Source organism: Leptonotus elevatus, chromosome 17 (assembly GCF_054856555.1).
Source record: "Leptonotus elevatus isolate MCC_2025b chromosome 17, RoL_Lele_1.0, whole genome shotgun sequence".
NCBI lineage: Eukaryota > Metazoa > Chordata > Actinopteri > Syngnathiformes > Syngnathidae > Leptonotus > Leptonotus elevatus.
The window spans coordinates 3,057,830-3,072,524 of record NC_141255.1 but is presented as its reverse complement, the minus strand read 5'-3'; the positions used below and the strand labels follow the sequence as shown (position 1 = coordinate 3,072,524).

The following is a 14,695-nucleotide window of genomic DNA, read 5'->3' as shown; positions in this document are numbered from 1 at the left end:
ATTGAAGATATATTTTAATAATTTTACCAACAACAAAAAAAACTAATTGTCTCACGTCTGCTGAATTCGAATGTTTAAATTTCAGACCGTACCTGAACGCAGCATTTCCGATCCAAGTTTATTCCATTTAAAGTATTATTTATTTAAAGTTATTTTAAGTATGTGCGGTTTGTAAATTGATAAATACTATAAAAATTAGTTACACGAATGTCCACCGCTCGTGCACGTGACTGATGCTCGCGCACGTTTGTGTCATCACTTCGACTGAGACACGGAAACAAACATTCTCAAGTCAAGTGACGGACTGGAAAGGTAATGTAAACTTCTCTTTTAACTTACTAATGTTTTAGATAATATATATATTTGATATTTAACCAAACAATGTATATACATTAATTTTTTATAACTGATGAAGATGGAATCTGGTAACTTTAAAGACAATGTAATTGTGTGACAGCATAAAGGGGGCTAACATTACATGTTTGCTAATTTACAAATAGTGGTATTATGAGAAATGCTCAACCATAATACAGTCACAATATGTTTTTGTTTTGTAAATGAAAAGCTTTTTTCGCCATACATGTGCATTTTTAAGACAAACTTTAAGTGGTTCATTTTGGGGAAGTAAAACTTGAGCATGCACTTTTTTTACCCCATTCATCCCAATAAAGTTATGAACATGAATTAGTCACAATGCAATGTGTGTGTTATTCCTGAAGATGTGGAAGTCAGCGGCGGGCCACAGTGTGAGCATAACGGTGGCTGCAGAAGGCGACGACTGGGAGACGGACCCAGACTTTGAGGTGCTGCATGAGGACTTCCTGCCTGTGTGTGTGTACAGGATGTATTTTGATCTAACGTCTTCCTGTTTCAGAATGACGTGTCGGAACAGGAGCAGAGGTGGGGGGCCAAGACCATTGAAGGGTCGGGCCACAAAGAGCCCATCAGGTAAGTGAAGGAGACGTCATGCTTGTCCACTTAATTGAGTCCTGTGTTCACTCATGGCGGTCAGTGTGTAGAAACAGGAAGGGGAAGTGAGAGCAGATCTAGTCATCGCCTAATATGGACTTGACCAAATGTTTACCAACAATTACTGTATTACGGAATGGGCAGTTGGCAGCACTATGGGTTATATGCCACGCAGGAGGCGGGACTTCCGACTTCTTGGTTTTCACACATCAGCTTTGTTTCCGGTTCCGGTTTGCGACGTGCGGGCCGCGTCCCAGTGCTTGCGCTTCCGCTTTTGTTCCCTTCGGTTGAGCGTTCCCGTCGACGGGTGCGAGTGTCGAGTCTGTCTGTCTCAGTTGTCCGAAGCATTTCAGAGAGCTGAGACGCTCATTGGCCGGAGCGCGCGGTTGGGGGGGGGGGGAGCGCAGGGGTAGGGGTGCGAGTGTTGGAACGCGGCCAGCAGTGGCCGGAAACTGCGCTGATGTGTGAAACCCACAAGTCGGAAGTCCGTGGCATGTAGGACTTTTGTGGATTTATTACTTCACAGTTACACAAGGACTTTAGTTTAAAATGGGAGAATGTTTTTATTTTATTATGGAAAGCAAACAAAGGATGTATGTTTTATTATAAACTTGTTGATCGTCTTAGCTAAATTCTATCTCCGCAAATGCAAATACAGCAACCAAAAACCAAACTTTCAACACTTTCATAATGATACTATTTCTTATATAAAATTGATTAGTAGCTCACTTAACAAAAAGGCTTTAAAAACGATTAGTATTTGTACAACTTATAAACTCTTTGCATACTTGTTCTTTTGAATATGGTTAGTAAAGGGTGAAAAAAGTCTGTGGCATGTATTAGGAGTATGAGGCGCGTTGGCAGGAATGGAAAATTACCAAATAAATAACTGACATGAGGTGACGTCACTCTTAAAAACAGTACTATGATGATGAATTTGAGCTAAATTGACATATTTCCTCATGTAAATTTTCCAGTGCAGTCACTCGATTGCTAATAATCAGCATTTTTTTTTTCTCCTTCAAAATGCTTTAACACGTCGTGGTGAAACTTAAACCATTATTCATTTATTTTGTGCAGTGTTACAGAGCTGAGGGACAAAGTGGCCGCAGAGCACGAGCAGGTGAAACATCGGGAGATGACGCCCAAAGCGTCGTACGGCTACGGAGGGAAGTTCGGCGTGGAGACGGACCGCATGGACAAGGTGCCATTGGGCACGTCGGGGTTTCGCGCTTCGATCAAAAAAGTGTACAAAACTGCGTTTTGGGGTCGCGCAGGTCGCGGTGGGACACGACTACGTCGCGCAAGTGCAGCAGCACAGTTCCCAGAAAGATGCAGCCAAGGGATTCGGGGGGAAGTTTGGCGTGGAGAAGGATCGGCTCGACAAGGTCAGAGGACGAGAGGCTACGTTTTATTTTTATTCTGATAACTTCCTGTCTGCACTTTTTTTACGTTTGGTATCATTCACATTATATTGCCTTCAAATAGACTAAAAAAAACTTCCATTATAATATGTTTGTCAGACAGAATTTGTCAATTGTGTGCGTCCCAAGAGAACATGAGTAATCAGGCATTTAAAGTAAATTATAAAGCATTTTTAGTCCATGTGTAACAAAGTTGTCTGTGTTGTCTGTATAGTCTGCTGTGGGTTTTGAGTATAAAGGAGAAGTCAAGCAGCATACGTCACAGAAAGGTGGGTCGAATATCATTATATTGTTATATAGAATGTTTTATTTCTAATCATGTGTCTCGCATGTTATATCCTTCCAGATTATTCCAAAGGCTTCGGGGGTAAATACGGCGTGGAAAAGGAGAAAGTGGACAAAGCCGCCGTGGGCTACGACTACAAAGGCCAAACGGAGAAGCATCAGTCGCAAAGAGGCGGGTCAACTCTGCTGCTCATAATCTCAGTCTGCTTGATTGACAGCTCACATTTCCCCTCCATTTTCTGCCGTCAGATTATTCCAAAGGCTTCGGGGGCAAATACGGCGTGGAAAAGGAGAAAGTGGACAAAGCCGCTGTGGGTTATGACTACGAGGGCCGCACGGAGAAACACCAGTCCCAAAAAGGTGACAGGGCACGGATTGTGTTTGCGCTAATCCGCTTCACGACATCAATTTAATCCAGTGGAATGTGTTCAGATTATTCAGCAGGTTTCGGGGGTCGATATGGAGTGCAGTCGGAACGCATGGACAAGGTGAGAGAGTTAAATAATTGAAGTTGGATTTTATTTTTTACTACTACTCGTATCATTAACCTCATTATATAACTGTCGTTATATTATAATAAATACAGTAAAAAGTAATTTCCAAATTAATTAAAAAAAAATTCAGTAAATGTAATTCTCTATAACAATATTTGTACATAAAATTGGTAGTCCCCCCCTCAATTAGCATAATTGAATAACTATTACCATTAAATATATATATTATAATTTTTACTTGTCAGTAGTTGTCATACACAAGATTTACTACAATTACCCTATTAACCTTTTTTTTTTTTTTTAAATCATGCTTTATTTAAAAAAACAACAACACACTGTACAGTTTAAAATATATATATATTTTCACAAATTGATTAAGATATGACGTTTTTGCCACTTTACGTCAATTCAATTTGTTTGATGTTGAAGAGTGCAGCCGCCTTCTCTGACATGGACTCCCCGGCCTCCGCTTATGAGAAGACGCAGCCAATAGAAGCCTGTGAGTTCTAAGAGTTACAGATTTATGTATGCACATGACATAAAGCAGAAGTCAACGTTGACTGCGTCCCGTGCAGCCGGCGCCAATGCGGGCAAGCTGAAGGCTCGTTTCGAGAGCCTGGCCAAGGCCTCCGACGAGGAGAACCGGAGGAGAGTAGAAGAAGAGAAGAGCAGGAGGAAGGACCGAGAGAAGAGAGAACGACAGGAAGCAGAACGCAAACAGCAGGTGACCCCCACCAAGAAAGAAAAAAAAAGACAAATCTTGCGAGGATTTTTTACTAACTCCCCTTCAATGCTTGCTGCGACAGGAGCAAAAGAGCAGAGAAGACCAACTTCATCTTGCGGATGTCCCGGAAGTGCTTGCAGACTTTGAAGCTTCGCTGGAGAGCGATCAGAACACAGCAGAAGAACCACAGCCAACACCACAACCACAATCAGAAGCACAGGTCAGACACTCAACATCCACTCGTTAAATGAAAATCAAAAATAAATATTGATTTACTGTTTTCGTTACTTATTTTACTGCTGTTAGAATGTGATAACATAAAAATTCTATGTATATATATTGGAATTTGCATTACTGCTACTTGTGCTGCTTTATTGTTTTTTGTCCGTGTTTATTCTACATTATGTAATGTTGAGATGTTTCTTTTAGTTGTAAATATTTAGAAGTCCTACTTACATTTTTTTTTTTGGACTCGGAAACTTATAATTTGTTTTTGTAAAGTGTCTTTTGAAAAGCGCTATACAAAATGTATTATTAATATGGTTAAAAATGTCATCAAATAATAAAAATAAGTAAAATATAAATGTATATTAATTCACTGCCATTGACAGCAATAGATGTAAAAAAATTATTTGAACTATTTCTATTAGTTCAACATTTTTTCCCCCATTTTGGTTAACGAGTATGAAAGCCTAGAATTTTTTTTGTACATTTAGAACAGATATAAAATTTGTGATTAATCGTGAGTTAACTAGTGAGGTCATGCGATTAATTACGATTACAAATTGTAATCATCTGATGTCCCTAATTTTTTATAATCTTTTCTTAGATGTTTTTTATATTTTAAATAATCTTTTTTTTTTTAAGAAAAGATTATTAAAAATTAGGGGCGTCAGGCGATTATAAGTTTTAATCGTAATTAATCGCATGACTGCACTAGTTAACTCTCGATTAATCACAAATGTTATATCTGTTCTAATACAATAAAAACAATCTAGGTATTCATACTCTTGTTAACAAAAGTGGGAAAAATGTATAACTAATAGAATTAGTTCTAATGAATTTTTGACGTCTATAGCCGTCGATGGCAGGGAATGAGTTAAAACTTGCATTGCTTCTTTTGCTCATTTTTGAAAGTGTTGCAATATGGAAATAATTTTAAAAAATGATATTATTTATTACAACTTGCATTTTGCTTACTAAAAATGTTCCAATATAAAATAATGTAAAAACAAAAAAGTGCAATCTAAATAATTATTACAACTTCTATTAGTACTTTTGCTCCTTTCTGACATTGTTATGTTATAATATAAAAAATAAACCAATAAACTCAATAAAACAAATTGAAAAAACAAAAAGAAGTAAAACTATAAATACATATGTTTTACTTACTTGCAAAAAAAACATGTAGAAAAATAAAACATAAAGTAAACAACAACTGTATTTTTGTGAATACTGACTTAGGTTACCAAATTTGGTTTTCAGTTCTATTAACAGAGGTGGCAAATCCAGGTCCAGAAAGTAAAATCCCTGCCACAGTTTGGCTTTAGCTCCTGATGCTAGCCAGCTAGCGAGCTCCCTAGATAGCTCCTATGGTGCTCGTTTACCTGCTAGGGAGCTAACTAGCTAGCTAGCATCAGGAGCTAAAGTCAAACTGTGGCAGGGTTTTTAACTTTATGGACCTGGATTTACCACTTCCTGGTTCTATACATGCACTATGTGTCCTATTTCCCCCCCCCCCCCCATCCCCATCTTAGTTAAAAACATTCGACGCCGAGCCTCCGGCTTTGCCCGTGCGCTCGGACCACAACCTGCAAATGCCCCCTGTTGAGGAAGCAGAGGATGCGTACAACCAAGTGACGGTGGAGGACGACGGCGACTACTATGAGGTGGCACCACCGCCCCCTACAGTGGGGGAGGGAGACGACGACTACGAGGAGGTGGCACCACCGCCCCCTACAGTGGGGGAGGGAGACGACGACTACGAGGAGGTGGCACCACCGCCCCCCACAGTGGGGGAGGGAGGCGATGACTACGAAGAAGTCTGCACAGCGCCCCCAGCAGCTTCGTCAGGTATGACATCAACACACAAAGATGTGCTGCCTTGACTTCTATTTTCGTATTTTCTTTTCTTCCATATTGCAGCAACTGATGACTATGAGGACCTGTCAGGCGGCGTCCAAGCCATCGCCATTTTTGACTATCAAGGAGGTTCGTTACTATTTTCTGGTCATATTTTTTTAAATCAAATCTGCGCTCTGGTGAGGATGTATTGACTTGCTTTGGCAGAGGACGTGGACGAGATCTCCTTCAACCCCGACGATGTCATCACAGACATCGAGATGATCGACGAGGGCTGGTGGAAGGGACACTGCCACGGACGCACCGGCCTGTTTCCCGCCGCATACGTTCAGCTCATGCAGTGAGATGCCGACGCCAACCCCCGCCGGGGCTCACCGCAACTTGTACGATTTTTTTTCTCGGGCTGGGCATCAAAGTCTCAGCTTTGAAATGGTGTGGAGTTGTTGATAATGGGAGTCTTTGTAAAACACGCAGTATTGGCTGCTGTTAGTAGCGAAGTCCTGATCACATTTTGTTGTGTCTGAGTCGCTGACTTGATTTTGAGCGTTTGCTGATAGTCCCAATCTGATATTTTGCACTGTACTTTAAAATTATTTTTTGCTTGGGTACCCCTAAAAAAATGGGAAATAAAAAAATATATATATTTTCCACCCAGTACCGAATATCTAATTACTCCCATCACGTGACTGGACAACTCATAATATGAAAATATTGAATTATCCCCAATAAATATAATACTGTATATGTTGCAACAAGTCTGTTATCTGTCCCAAGCCAAGGGTAACATTTACACACCTAATTTAAACCAATATGTGCCTGTGACTTGTTTTGCCCATTCCTGGTTAATTTACCAACACAATAAGACAGGAAATTTGCAATTGTTAACTTTTTATAGTTCAATTGTGTCATATTGGTAAATCAAAAATGACTTCATAGTTGTTTAAATGAATTTTATATGGGGGGGGGGGGGGGATACATTTAATCACACATAAGTGAAGAAATGAAATAAAAATAGGTTTTGTGTCCGTTCAAAATATTTCTTCTGTTCCATAGAAATAAACAGAGCCTGTGTGGTACATAAATGTAAACCACACCGTGACAGTCATCATGGATAGAGTGATTGCCTCCAAGAGTCTTTTTTTTTTTTTCACCAGGAAATGCCCTTCTTCATTTTGTTTGTTTTTACTTTGCTGCCGCTCTTCTCAGACATCCTTTTGGTCCTCAGCTTCTTGGCCTGCCGCTGGTTCATCCACACAGGATACTGTCCGTGTTCATTGAGCAGTGTCTTCTTGTTGCGCTTGCTGTCCAAGTCCATGCTATCACCTGCAGCGCAAGTGATACAATTATTTATTTACATACAGTAACGTGTGTTTACAATTTAAGAAGCGTGAAGATGCACATGCTCGCTCGCCATCGTCTCCTGCTCCCTCATTGACTACGTCAGCCTCCTTCTTGATCTTCTCGACCGGGACCACGGTGGCAATCTCCTGTATGTCGCTCATCACGGCGTCCTCGCCTTTCTTGTCCAGACCAAGTGTTTTTTTCAGGCGGGCCAGCTCCTTGGGGGCGTTCTTCTTCCTCTTCTCAGCTCGCATTTTCCTCTTCCACTTACTCCGCAAGCTTTTGGCCATTTTGTTCTGGGGGGAAAACAACAGTAACAAATGTTCTTACTCATCATGCATGTACAGTGATTGTCCATATGTATAGGGATACATGGTGAAAAAGATGGCTGAAATACATAACATTCTTCTAAATGTTACGTAAAAACAACAAAAAAACGTAATATTTTTAGATTGCTACATTCTGAAATAACATAACATTGGTACAAATCACATAAATTATTATTATGCTGTCTGAAAGCGCTATATAAATAAAGATGACTTGAGTATTTAGACTCTAAATACTAACAAATGAAGCTACAGCAAAGCTAACGTCAGCTAGCTCGTTAGCTATCCAACTGCTACTCAATTTTTTTTACGCAAAACAGGCCGGTTGAAGCGCTCAATATCATAATCGCGACTCCTTAACAATTAAAGAAACACTATTGTAAATAGAATAACTTACAGATTTTAGATGTATTCGTTGAAATTGGACCGTGAAAAGAAACAGGAAGGTACGGACACGTGTTTACAAGTGGCAGAGGAGCTCCGTGAATAAGCTTCGATTTGATTGGCTGTGCGCGTAAACTGAAGATCTCCAGTTTTGATTGGCTGTTTTCTTAGGTAATGACGTGACTTCTCATTGGCGAATAATTCCCAACCCGGAAGCTTTGATAACACCAACCAGAAGGTTCTTGTGTACAAATAACACCTTGGGGTGCGTATAATTATATATTTAGCAACATTCTATTAATAAAAGACGGGAGTACAACAAAGTTTGTAACATTATTTTAGTTCATTTACATAATTTGATTGTAACTAAAGTCATGAGCAGGCCTCCGGTGAGCGACGATTTTACGCCCATTTTCAACCCTCCGCTGTCTTCTACGCAAACCAAACTGTTGGACATGTTGGAAGATGCCACAGAGCAACTGATGCTCTATAAAAACTTCGACGCTTCCTTTCATATGTGCGACAGAGGCCTGGAGAGCCTCGCCCACGCGCAGGAAGAGGACGTGAGGTGAGTGTTAACTTAAACCTTACTCTTTCTTCAGTTTGTTATTTATTTATTTACATGATTTCGTATCCGCTCCAGTAGGGGTGAGCTTAAGGCTGGTTTTTGCATAGTGGGCATTCAAGCTTTGGCTGAGCTCAACCAGTGGCCAGGTGTCCTCGCTTGGGTCCTTCAGTATTATGAGCATCAGGATGAGATACCAGCCAAAATATTACAAATGTGGTGAGTACACGTGAAGCAGTTCATTGTCCATGATGTCATTGCACGGCGGTTTTCATACTCTTTTGTCATCTTTCCCGGCAGCATCCTCCTCTATTCCAAGGTAGACAAGCCAGCAGCGGTGCAAGAGGCTGCACGAGCGTGGCTGCACAGCCCGTCGAACCGCAGACTGGACGGGTTTCGCACAGTGGCTGAGCTCTATCTACTGCATGTCCTCCTGCCCCTCGGACGCACGGATCAGGCCCGCGAGCTTGTCGTGGGCGAGGTGGGAAGCGCCACATTCACCGAAGAGCAACGACAAACGGCGCTGGATATGATCGAAGAAGAGGAACGTGAGCGGAACATGCCAGATGTCAACGCAGATTGTGGGTTGAATGCTGATAATGCCTCGACGCGAGGTGAGAGCGCATTTAGACTCACTGGACCTTTCTGTCGATCAATACTGAAAGCTGCTATTCATACTTATACGTATATTGTAACCTGCTACACACAGGTTCCATTCTCAATCAAGTGGAGGCCTTGTTGAGGCTTACTTACAGGAGATTGACGTCGACTTCTGGATTCTCCCTATTACATAAACTCACTTTAGCTGCTGTTATTCTCTACACGCTTTTATTACGCCTGGATCCAGGTCAGTTTTTCTAAGCAAAAAAAAAAACGAAGCTATTTTTGACAACATCATGAAATACGCTATCACTTTTGTTGTGTGTCCTGCAGCGCTTCCTTCTTCCTTTGTGTGGATTTCCAAACTACATCAGCTGCTTCGACAAATGTGGAACGTCATGGTGGCTCCATATTATCGAGCTCAGAAAGACTGAATGTGGACATTGTTGTAATTTCATTTTGCTTTTCAGGTCATACCACACTGGCTCATGTAACATAAATAAGCACTTACCATATGAAAGGGATATTAAAGTGCATACTCATGTATTATGTGTAATAGAAATATTTCATTTTCATTCCTTGTTGACATTCAAGCAAATGTGTGGTTTTATTTGCTGCTTATTTAATCTCATGACTTCCATTGAAGCCTTTGATTCACATTCTTCACCATCACACAATATCAAAACTGCTGTTCTTCCCCCCTCAGGTACTGTAATTATCTTTTCACTTACAATTATTTTATTAACCTAATGTGTCACACTTATGCTGTACTTTCTCCCCCCCCCCCCCCCCCCCCCCCGCAGCAGATACACAGAAAGGCGGAAGCGGGGATGACACTGGAAAGGTTAGCACTTTTGCATGGCCTCATTTTACACCTATTTTCATTTATATGACATGTTTTCTGATTTTAATCAATTAAAAAAGCAGCAATGTCATGTGCTTGCGTGTAGGTGGTGCTCAAGAGTCACCACATGCTCATGCTATGTTCCACATGGCTGGGAAGTTTCCTACTTAAACGCTTACAGGGTCAAAAGTAAACAAAAAAACATGGCTGACCATGTCAATAAGCAGGCGAGCATTCAAGTCATCAAATGTGAAAGTAATACTGACAGTTTTGTGTTTTTTTTACCATTTACAATCATACTGAAATGACAGATTTATAATTTCACCATTAATTTATGTAGAGAATGCTTGAAATACCCTTTGTATATATCGTGTTCTTATCCCAATTGGAGCGCGTCATTGTGGTTGGAATGTATCGTATTTACAGTGAATCATAGTGTTGGTGGGAATCATACCGTGATCGAAATCGGGAATAGCGTGAATCGTATCACAATTTTAGAGAATTGCATCAATATTCAAGAGAATTGTGCTGTAATTGAAGTGAATCATATTCCAACCGGAGTTGGTGTGAATCATGTGTCGCAGTGAATCGTATCAGAATTGGAGATAATATCATTTGAGCGATTTCATTGAAATGTATTATATTGTAATTGTAGTGAATGGTGTCGTTTTTGCAAATTGCAAAAAAATCATATCGTTCATAATTGGAGTGAATCAGATGAGTGCGAATGAATCCCAACGGCCACCATTGCGCTCAGCGAGCCCCGCCGGTGGCGGCACGTCGCCGTCACGTCGCCAGTGTTGACGAGTGTTTAGCTCGTTGCTAGGTGAGCGCGCGCTGGAGAAAATGAACTTTTTTTTGGGGGGGAGTGCTGGCTTTCTACGAGATCCCTCCGTCTCCCCTCTCGCACTGCATTCCAGACATTTCACTAGCGTCATCAATAATACCGCTTAATGTTGTAACGGCATGGGAAAAATCAGCCTCAAGCAGGGCCACCATATTGTTGGTGCGGCTTTTTGATTTATTCCAACCATGGAGCTGATGTCACCTCCTCACAACAGATCAACTTGCTGATTTAATTTAAAGCAGTCATGTCCAAACTTACATACAGAAAAATACAAGCAAGCGGCGGCCATTTTGATATTTGCCACCTCATAGATAAAAAAGCAAAATGGCCGCCGGACCAGAATTTGGACCCCCTGATTCAAAGCCGTTGATATTGTCATTTGATGGGCAGCCAAGCCGCTTTTGACCGGTTCTGCTTGGAAGGCTGCTACGTTAGCTAGCTACGTTGTGGCATCGTCACTACGCAGCAGTTATTTAACCATGTTATTGTTTGTGGAATAGCATCAATGACATTTTTAGCATTAGCTCGTTGTGACTTGGTTAGCTAATTATAAGTATGCTCATCTCGGTCAACTAATGAGATTTTAAGTTGAAAATGGCTGTGTTTTTCCGTTTGGTAGCCATGGTGACGTCCCCGTTTGTCAGTCGCAAACAAAAGTCGGACGCTTTTATGTTTCCTCTTTCATGTTGATAAAGCTATCATAAAACCGTAACACGTTACTTTCACTTGCTGTTATTTAGTCACTAAGTAAAGCGCTGAATACTGCTCTTGATGTTCATTTAGGAGGGCGGCGCACACGCTCTCCAAAACAAAAGCCCTTGATGTCCAATAAGGTCGGTCTTTCACACCCCCTTCGTTTTAACGCGCTCACTGCCAGCCATTTTCAAAGACGCGTTTCCCGTCGTGCCAACTGTTTTAGCAACTGATCTTCCAAGATCCACAGAATCTTTTTGTGACGTCATGAGCCCCAAACCTACAAATGGTGAAAACGTTTTCCGCTTTTTCCTTTCTCTAGTAGTCATTTATCGAAAAAATGGTTTGACTAAAAGCGGCATATTTCTGACCAAAACCTAATCTTGAGCTTTTCGTAAAAAGAAACGCGTTCAAGAGAAATCCCTTGCACTCTTGGCTGTTTTATTGGATTTTGACTGATTTTGCAAGGCCCACAGAATAATAGTGTTCTATTGCTATAAAAATATGGAACCTACCAAAAGAAAGATTCGAGTCTCTTCTTTCATTAGGAAAAACAAGTATTTTTCTATATGATTCCGTTTTGCAGCAACTGGCATTAGAATATAGCTAAGTTTCATCATTATTCACAAATCTGTTTAAAACAGTGGGGGGGAAGAGCTTTTGGCAACATGGCCCTGGTTGATCTCTTATACTCTGCTGCCACCTGCTGGCCGATTTTGTAATAACTACCATTGCTTCAACCTTTCTTTGCAGTTGAGAGGCTGCATAAAAGCCTTCTGTATGCTCCAGCATTACCAAAAAGAAAAAAGAAAATAAACGAATAAATACGTCTTTGGGACACTTAAAACATTGAAAATATTATATTCATATGTTTTTGGGAGCAAATGAGTTAAGCAGAAGAGTGACTTTTTGCTTGTGTATCTGCAAACTATAAAACTATATTATGTACCATAAACTGTCAATACACTTTTAAACTCATTCACCCCATACCTCCAGGGGTGCACGTTCCGTTCCACCTTTTGGGAATCCCTGACCTGATTTTAAAAGAAAGCATAAATCAGCTGGCTTCTTATCACAAACGGTTTGAATTCTAGCCAACATTTTTCCTTGGGTTCAGAATCAGATTCTTGGAAGTGTGTTGTAAATAACGCATGTGCTGACTTTTGTTGTGAGGGAGGGGGGAAAAAAAGTGATGTGGGGCGGCGGTTTGGTTTGGAGCTTGACGTGACTTTTGGGTGGCGCTCGCAGCGATTCCATGATACGCGTTCGATGTGTTCAGGGTGGAGGAAAAAAAACAAAAAACGCTGAGCGTGCAGTTTAATCGTCCCAATGCTGCTGAGGCTGAAATGAGCCAAACCCCCCCCCCCCCTCAATGCCCGCTTCTTATTCACGGTGCCCCACCCGTCGGCACTCTTCAGTCGGCACCTTATCTGCGCTTCTTATCATCATGTCGGCAAGTGCATTGATGCCGGGCCGCTCGGGTTACTGGGAAACGACTTCCTGTCGTAACAGCAGTCTCGAAACCTTTGCACCACCTGGCCACGCCGCGCGGCCGCCGTGGCCGTTTCGTTCCCATGGCGGGAACACAAATCAAAAGTCGTTAAAAAGCCAAAACAAAACACATCGTCCGGTTGCGACTTGTCGCGAGGAAGACTCATCCGGACATGATCGGAACGTATCTTAATAAACCCTCGCCTGGCGCACCTTCAATTAAAATCTCCTGTAAGGAGGAATGAGTGGAATTGCACCTCCAGGCCAAACTGTACTTTGGCATAAGAGCGAACCAAAGCTGCGCGCTTGAGTGTTTCTGTCAGATTGACGCTCGAAGGTTTTGGGAGGGAACTTTTTCACTTCATATAGGGTGACATCATAGCATTGTAAAAAGCACTTATCTCCAAATTAACTTTTTATTTTGTGTTTTGTGAAGAAAAAAAACTCGCAGCATTCGCACATACTTTTTTATTTTTTATTTTTATTTTTTACAATCCATTCAATTGTGTTCCGTATCTCCAAATTTGTTTAGTGGATTAAAATTTTTTTTTTACTATGAAGACACCAAAATATTTTGTCCACTGTAATCTGGATGTCTTTAAAAAAAAAAAAAAAGATACATTCTTTTTGTCAGAAAGGTGGAATCAATTAAATTTGTCATCAAATCAACCACACAAATTTGAAAAAATATCCAACCATTTGGGCTGGGTTTAAAAAAATCGAAGAATCAATATTGAATCGATTTTCCTTTTTGAGCTTGATATCGATTCATAAAACCATGAATCTATTTTAATAAATTCATATGAAAATAGATTTTTTTTTGTATCTTACTGTTTTCTTGAAATTTACTGTTCACGTGAATTTCAAAGTATTTTCTTACATTCATGAAAGTCCTGACTTATTGCACTTCAGAAACTTTTAAATGTATATTTACTGTACAATTATTGAATTAGAATTATGAAAATATTTTCATCTCATGCTTGCTGATTTCAATGTTTGTGTAACAGTCAAGTGATTTATAGTGTGTTACTTTCATTAATAAATAATTTAACCAGTTACTGCCTTTGCAAAATTTAATTTGGAATTTAATGTTTGTGGAGTTTTTATCATGTCCTTGATATTTAAGAAGAACTGATGTTCCATAATGAATTAATATGGATTGAAGTCCAAATCTAAATCGCATCGAACTGAACTCTTGTGAATTGGAATCGAATCGATTGAAGAAATTAGAATCGATACCCAGCCCTACCAACCACATCTTTTTCAGCTATCACAACGTAACATCAATGTTTTTTCCACCTTGTGCTGTATTATGCTAATTATAATTTGCAATGAAGCCATATCATGAGTTAAACTCTGATTTCCATCTCGAGTTCGTACCCTTGGTAGCAAGTGATAAATTGCATGTTTTTTAATTTATTTTTTAATTGGCTCATCAAAGGTACATTCAGCAAGGTGAGCATCCATGGTCCGAGCTCTTTGACCTCCTTCCCATTCCCACACAAAGACCTTCTAATGTCAGGTAGCCGGCGTCGGCATTCCTGAAGCATTCCTCCACGAGGAAGTTGCTGGGATGGGGACGAAACAATGACCCGCTCTCATTCATCGGGTTTAGGGTTCTGTGGG

At 40.6% G+C, this 14,695-nt stretch overlaps 3 protein-coding genes across 7 annotated transcripts; 2 read left to right on the top strand and 1 right to left on the bottom strand.

The window, feature by feature from the left end:
• Positions 1-241: 241 nt before the first annotated feature.
• On the top strand, positions 242-6,733 carry hcls1 (hematopoietic cell-specific Lyn substrate 1). Its single transcript, XM_086059450.1, is given in 15 exon segments — positions 242-312; positions 720-803; positions 875-948; positions 2,050-2,173; positions 2,247-2,357; positions 2,608-2,662; positions 2,740-2,912; positions 2,915-3,038; positions 3,111-3,166; positions 3,602-3,671; positions 3,748-3,896; positions 3,979-4,116; positions 5,654-5,969; positions 6,042-6,107; positions 6,186-6,733. Coding segments are annotated over 14 exon segments (1,677 nt in total). The 5' UTR covers positions 242-312; the 3' UTR covers positions 6,323-6,733.
• Positions 6,734-6,913: 180 nt separating this feature from the next.
• On the bottom strand, positions 6,914-8,179 carry llph (LLP homolog, long-term synaptic facilitation factor). 2 transcript variants are annotated; one of them, XM_086059455.1, is made up of 3 exons: positions 8,043-8,179; positions 7,378-7,615; positions 6,914-7,301 (listed from the first exon to the last, which is right to left on the bottom strand). In XM_086059455.1, exons 2-3 carry the CDS (start codon positions 7,607-7,609, stop codon positions 7,126-7,128), a joined length of 408 nt encoding a protein of 135 aa, XP_085915581.1. In that variant the 5' UTR covers positions 7,610-7,615; positions 8,043-8,179; the 3' UTR covers positions 6,914-7,125. The 2 variants fall into 2 exon arrangements, with proteins under 2 accessions (XP_085915581.1, XP_085915582.1); XM_086059456.1 differs by having other exon boundaries at positions 7,390-7,615.
• Positions 8,180-8,209: 30 nt separating this feature from the next.
• pex26 (peroxisomal biogenesis factor 26) lies at positions 8,210-9,740 on the top strand. Of its 4 annotated transcripts, none has more exons than XM_086059454.1 (6): positions 8,220-8,294; positions 8,495-8,597; positions 8,676-8,813; positions 8,895-9,208; positions 9,304-9,441; positions 9,528-9,740. In XM_086059454.1, exons 2-6 carry the CDS (start codon positions 8,512-8,514, stop codon positions 9,626-9,628), a joined length of 777 nt encoding a protein of 258 aa, XP_085915580.1. In that variant the 5' UTR covers positions 8,220-8,294; positions 8,495-8,511; the 3' UTR covers positions 9,629-9,740. The 4 variants fall into 4 exon arrangements, with proteins under 4 accessions (XP_085915578.1, XP_085915577.1, XP_085915580.1 ...); XM_086059453.1 differs by having other exon boundaries at positions 8,221-8,294; positions 8,673-8,813; XM_086059452.1 differs by having other exon boundaries at positions 8,210-8,597.
• The last annotated feature ends 4,955 nt before the right edge of the window (positions 9,741-14,695 follow it).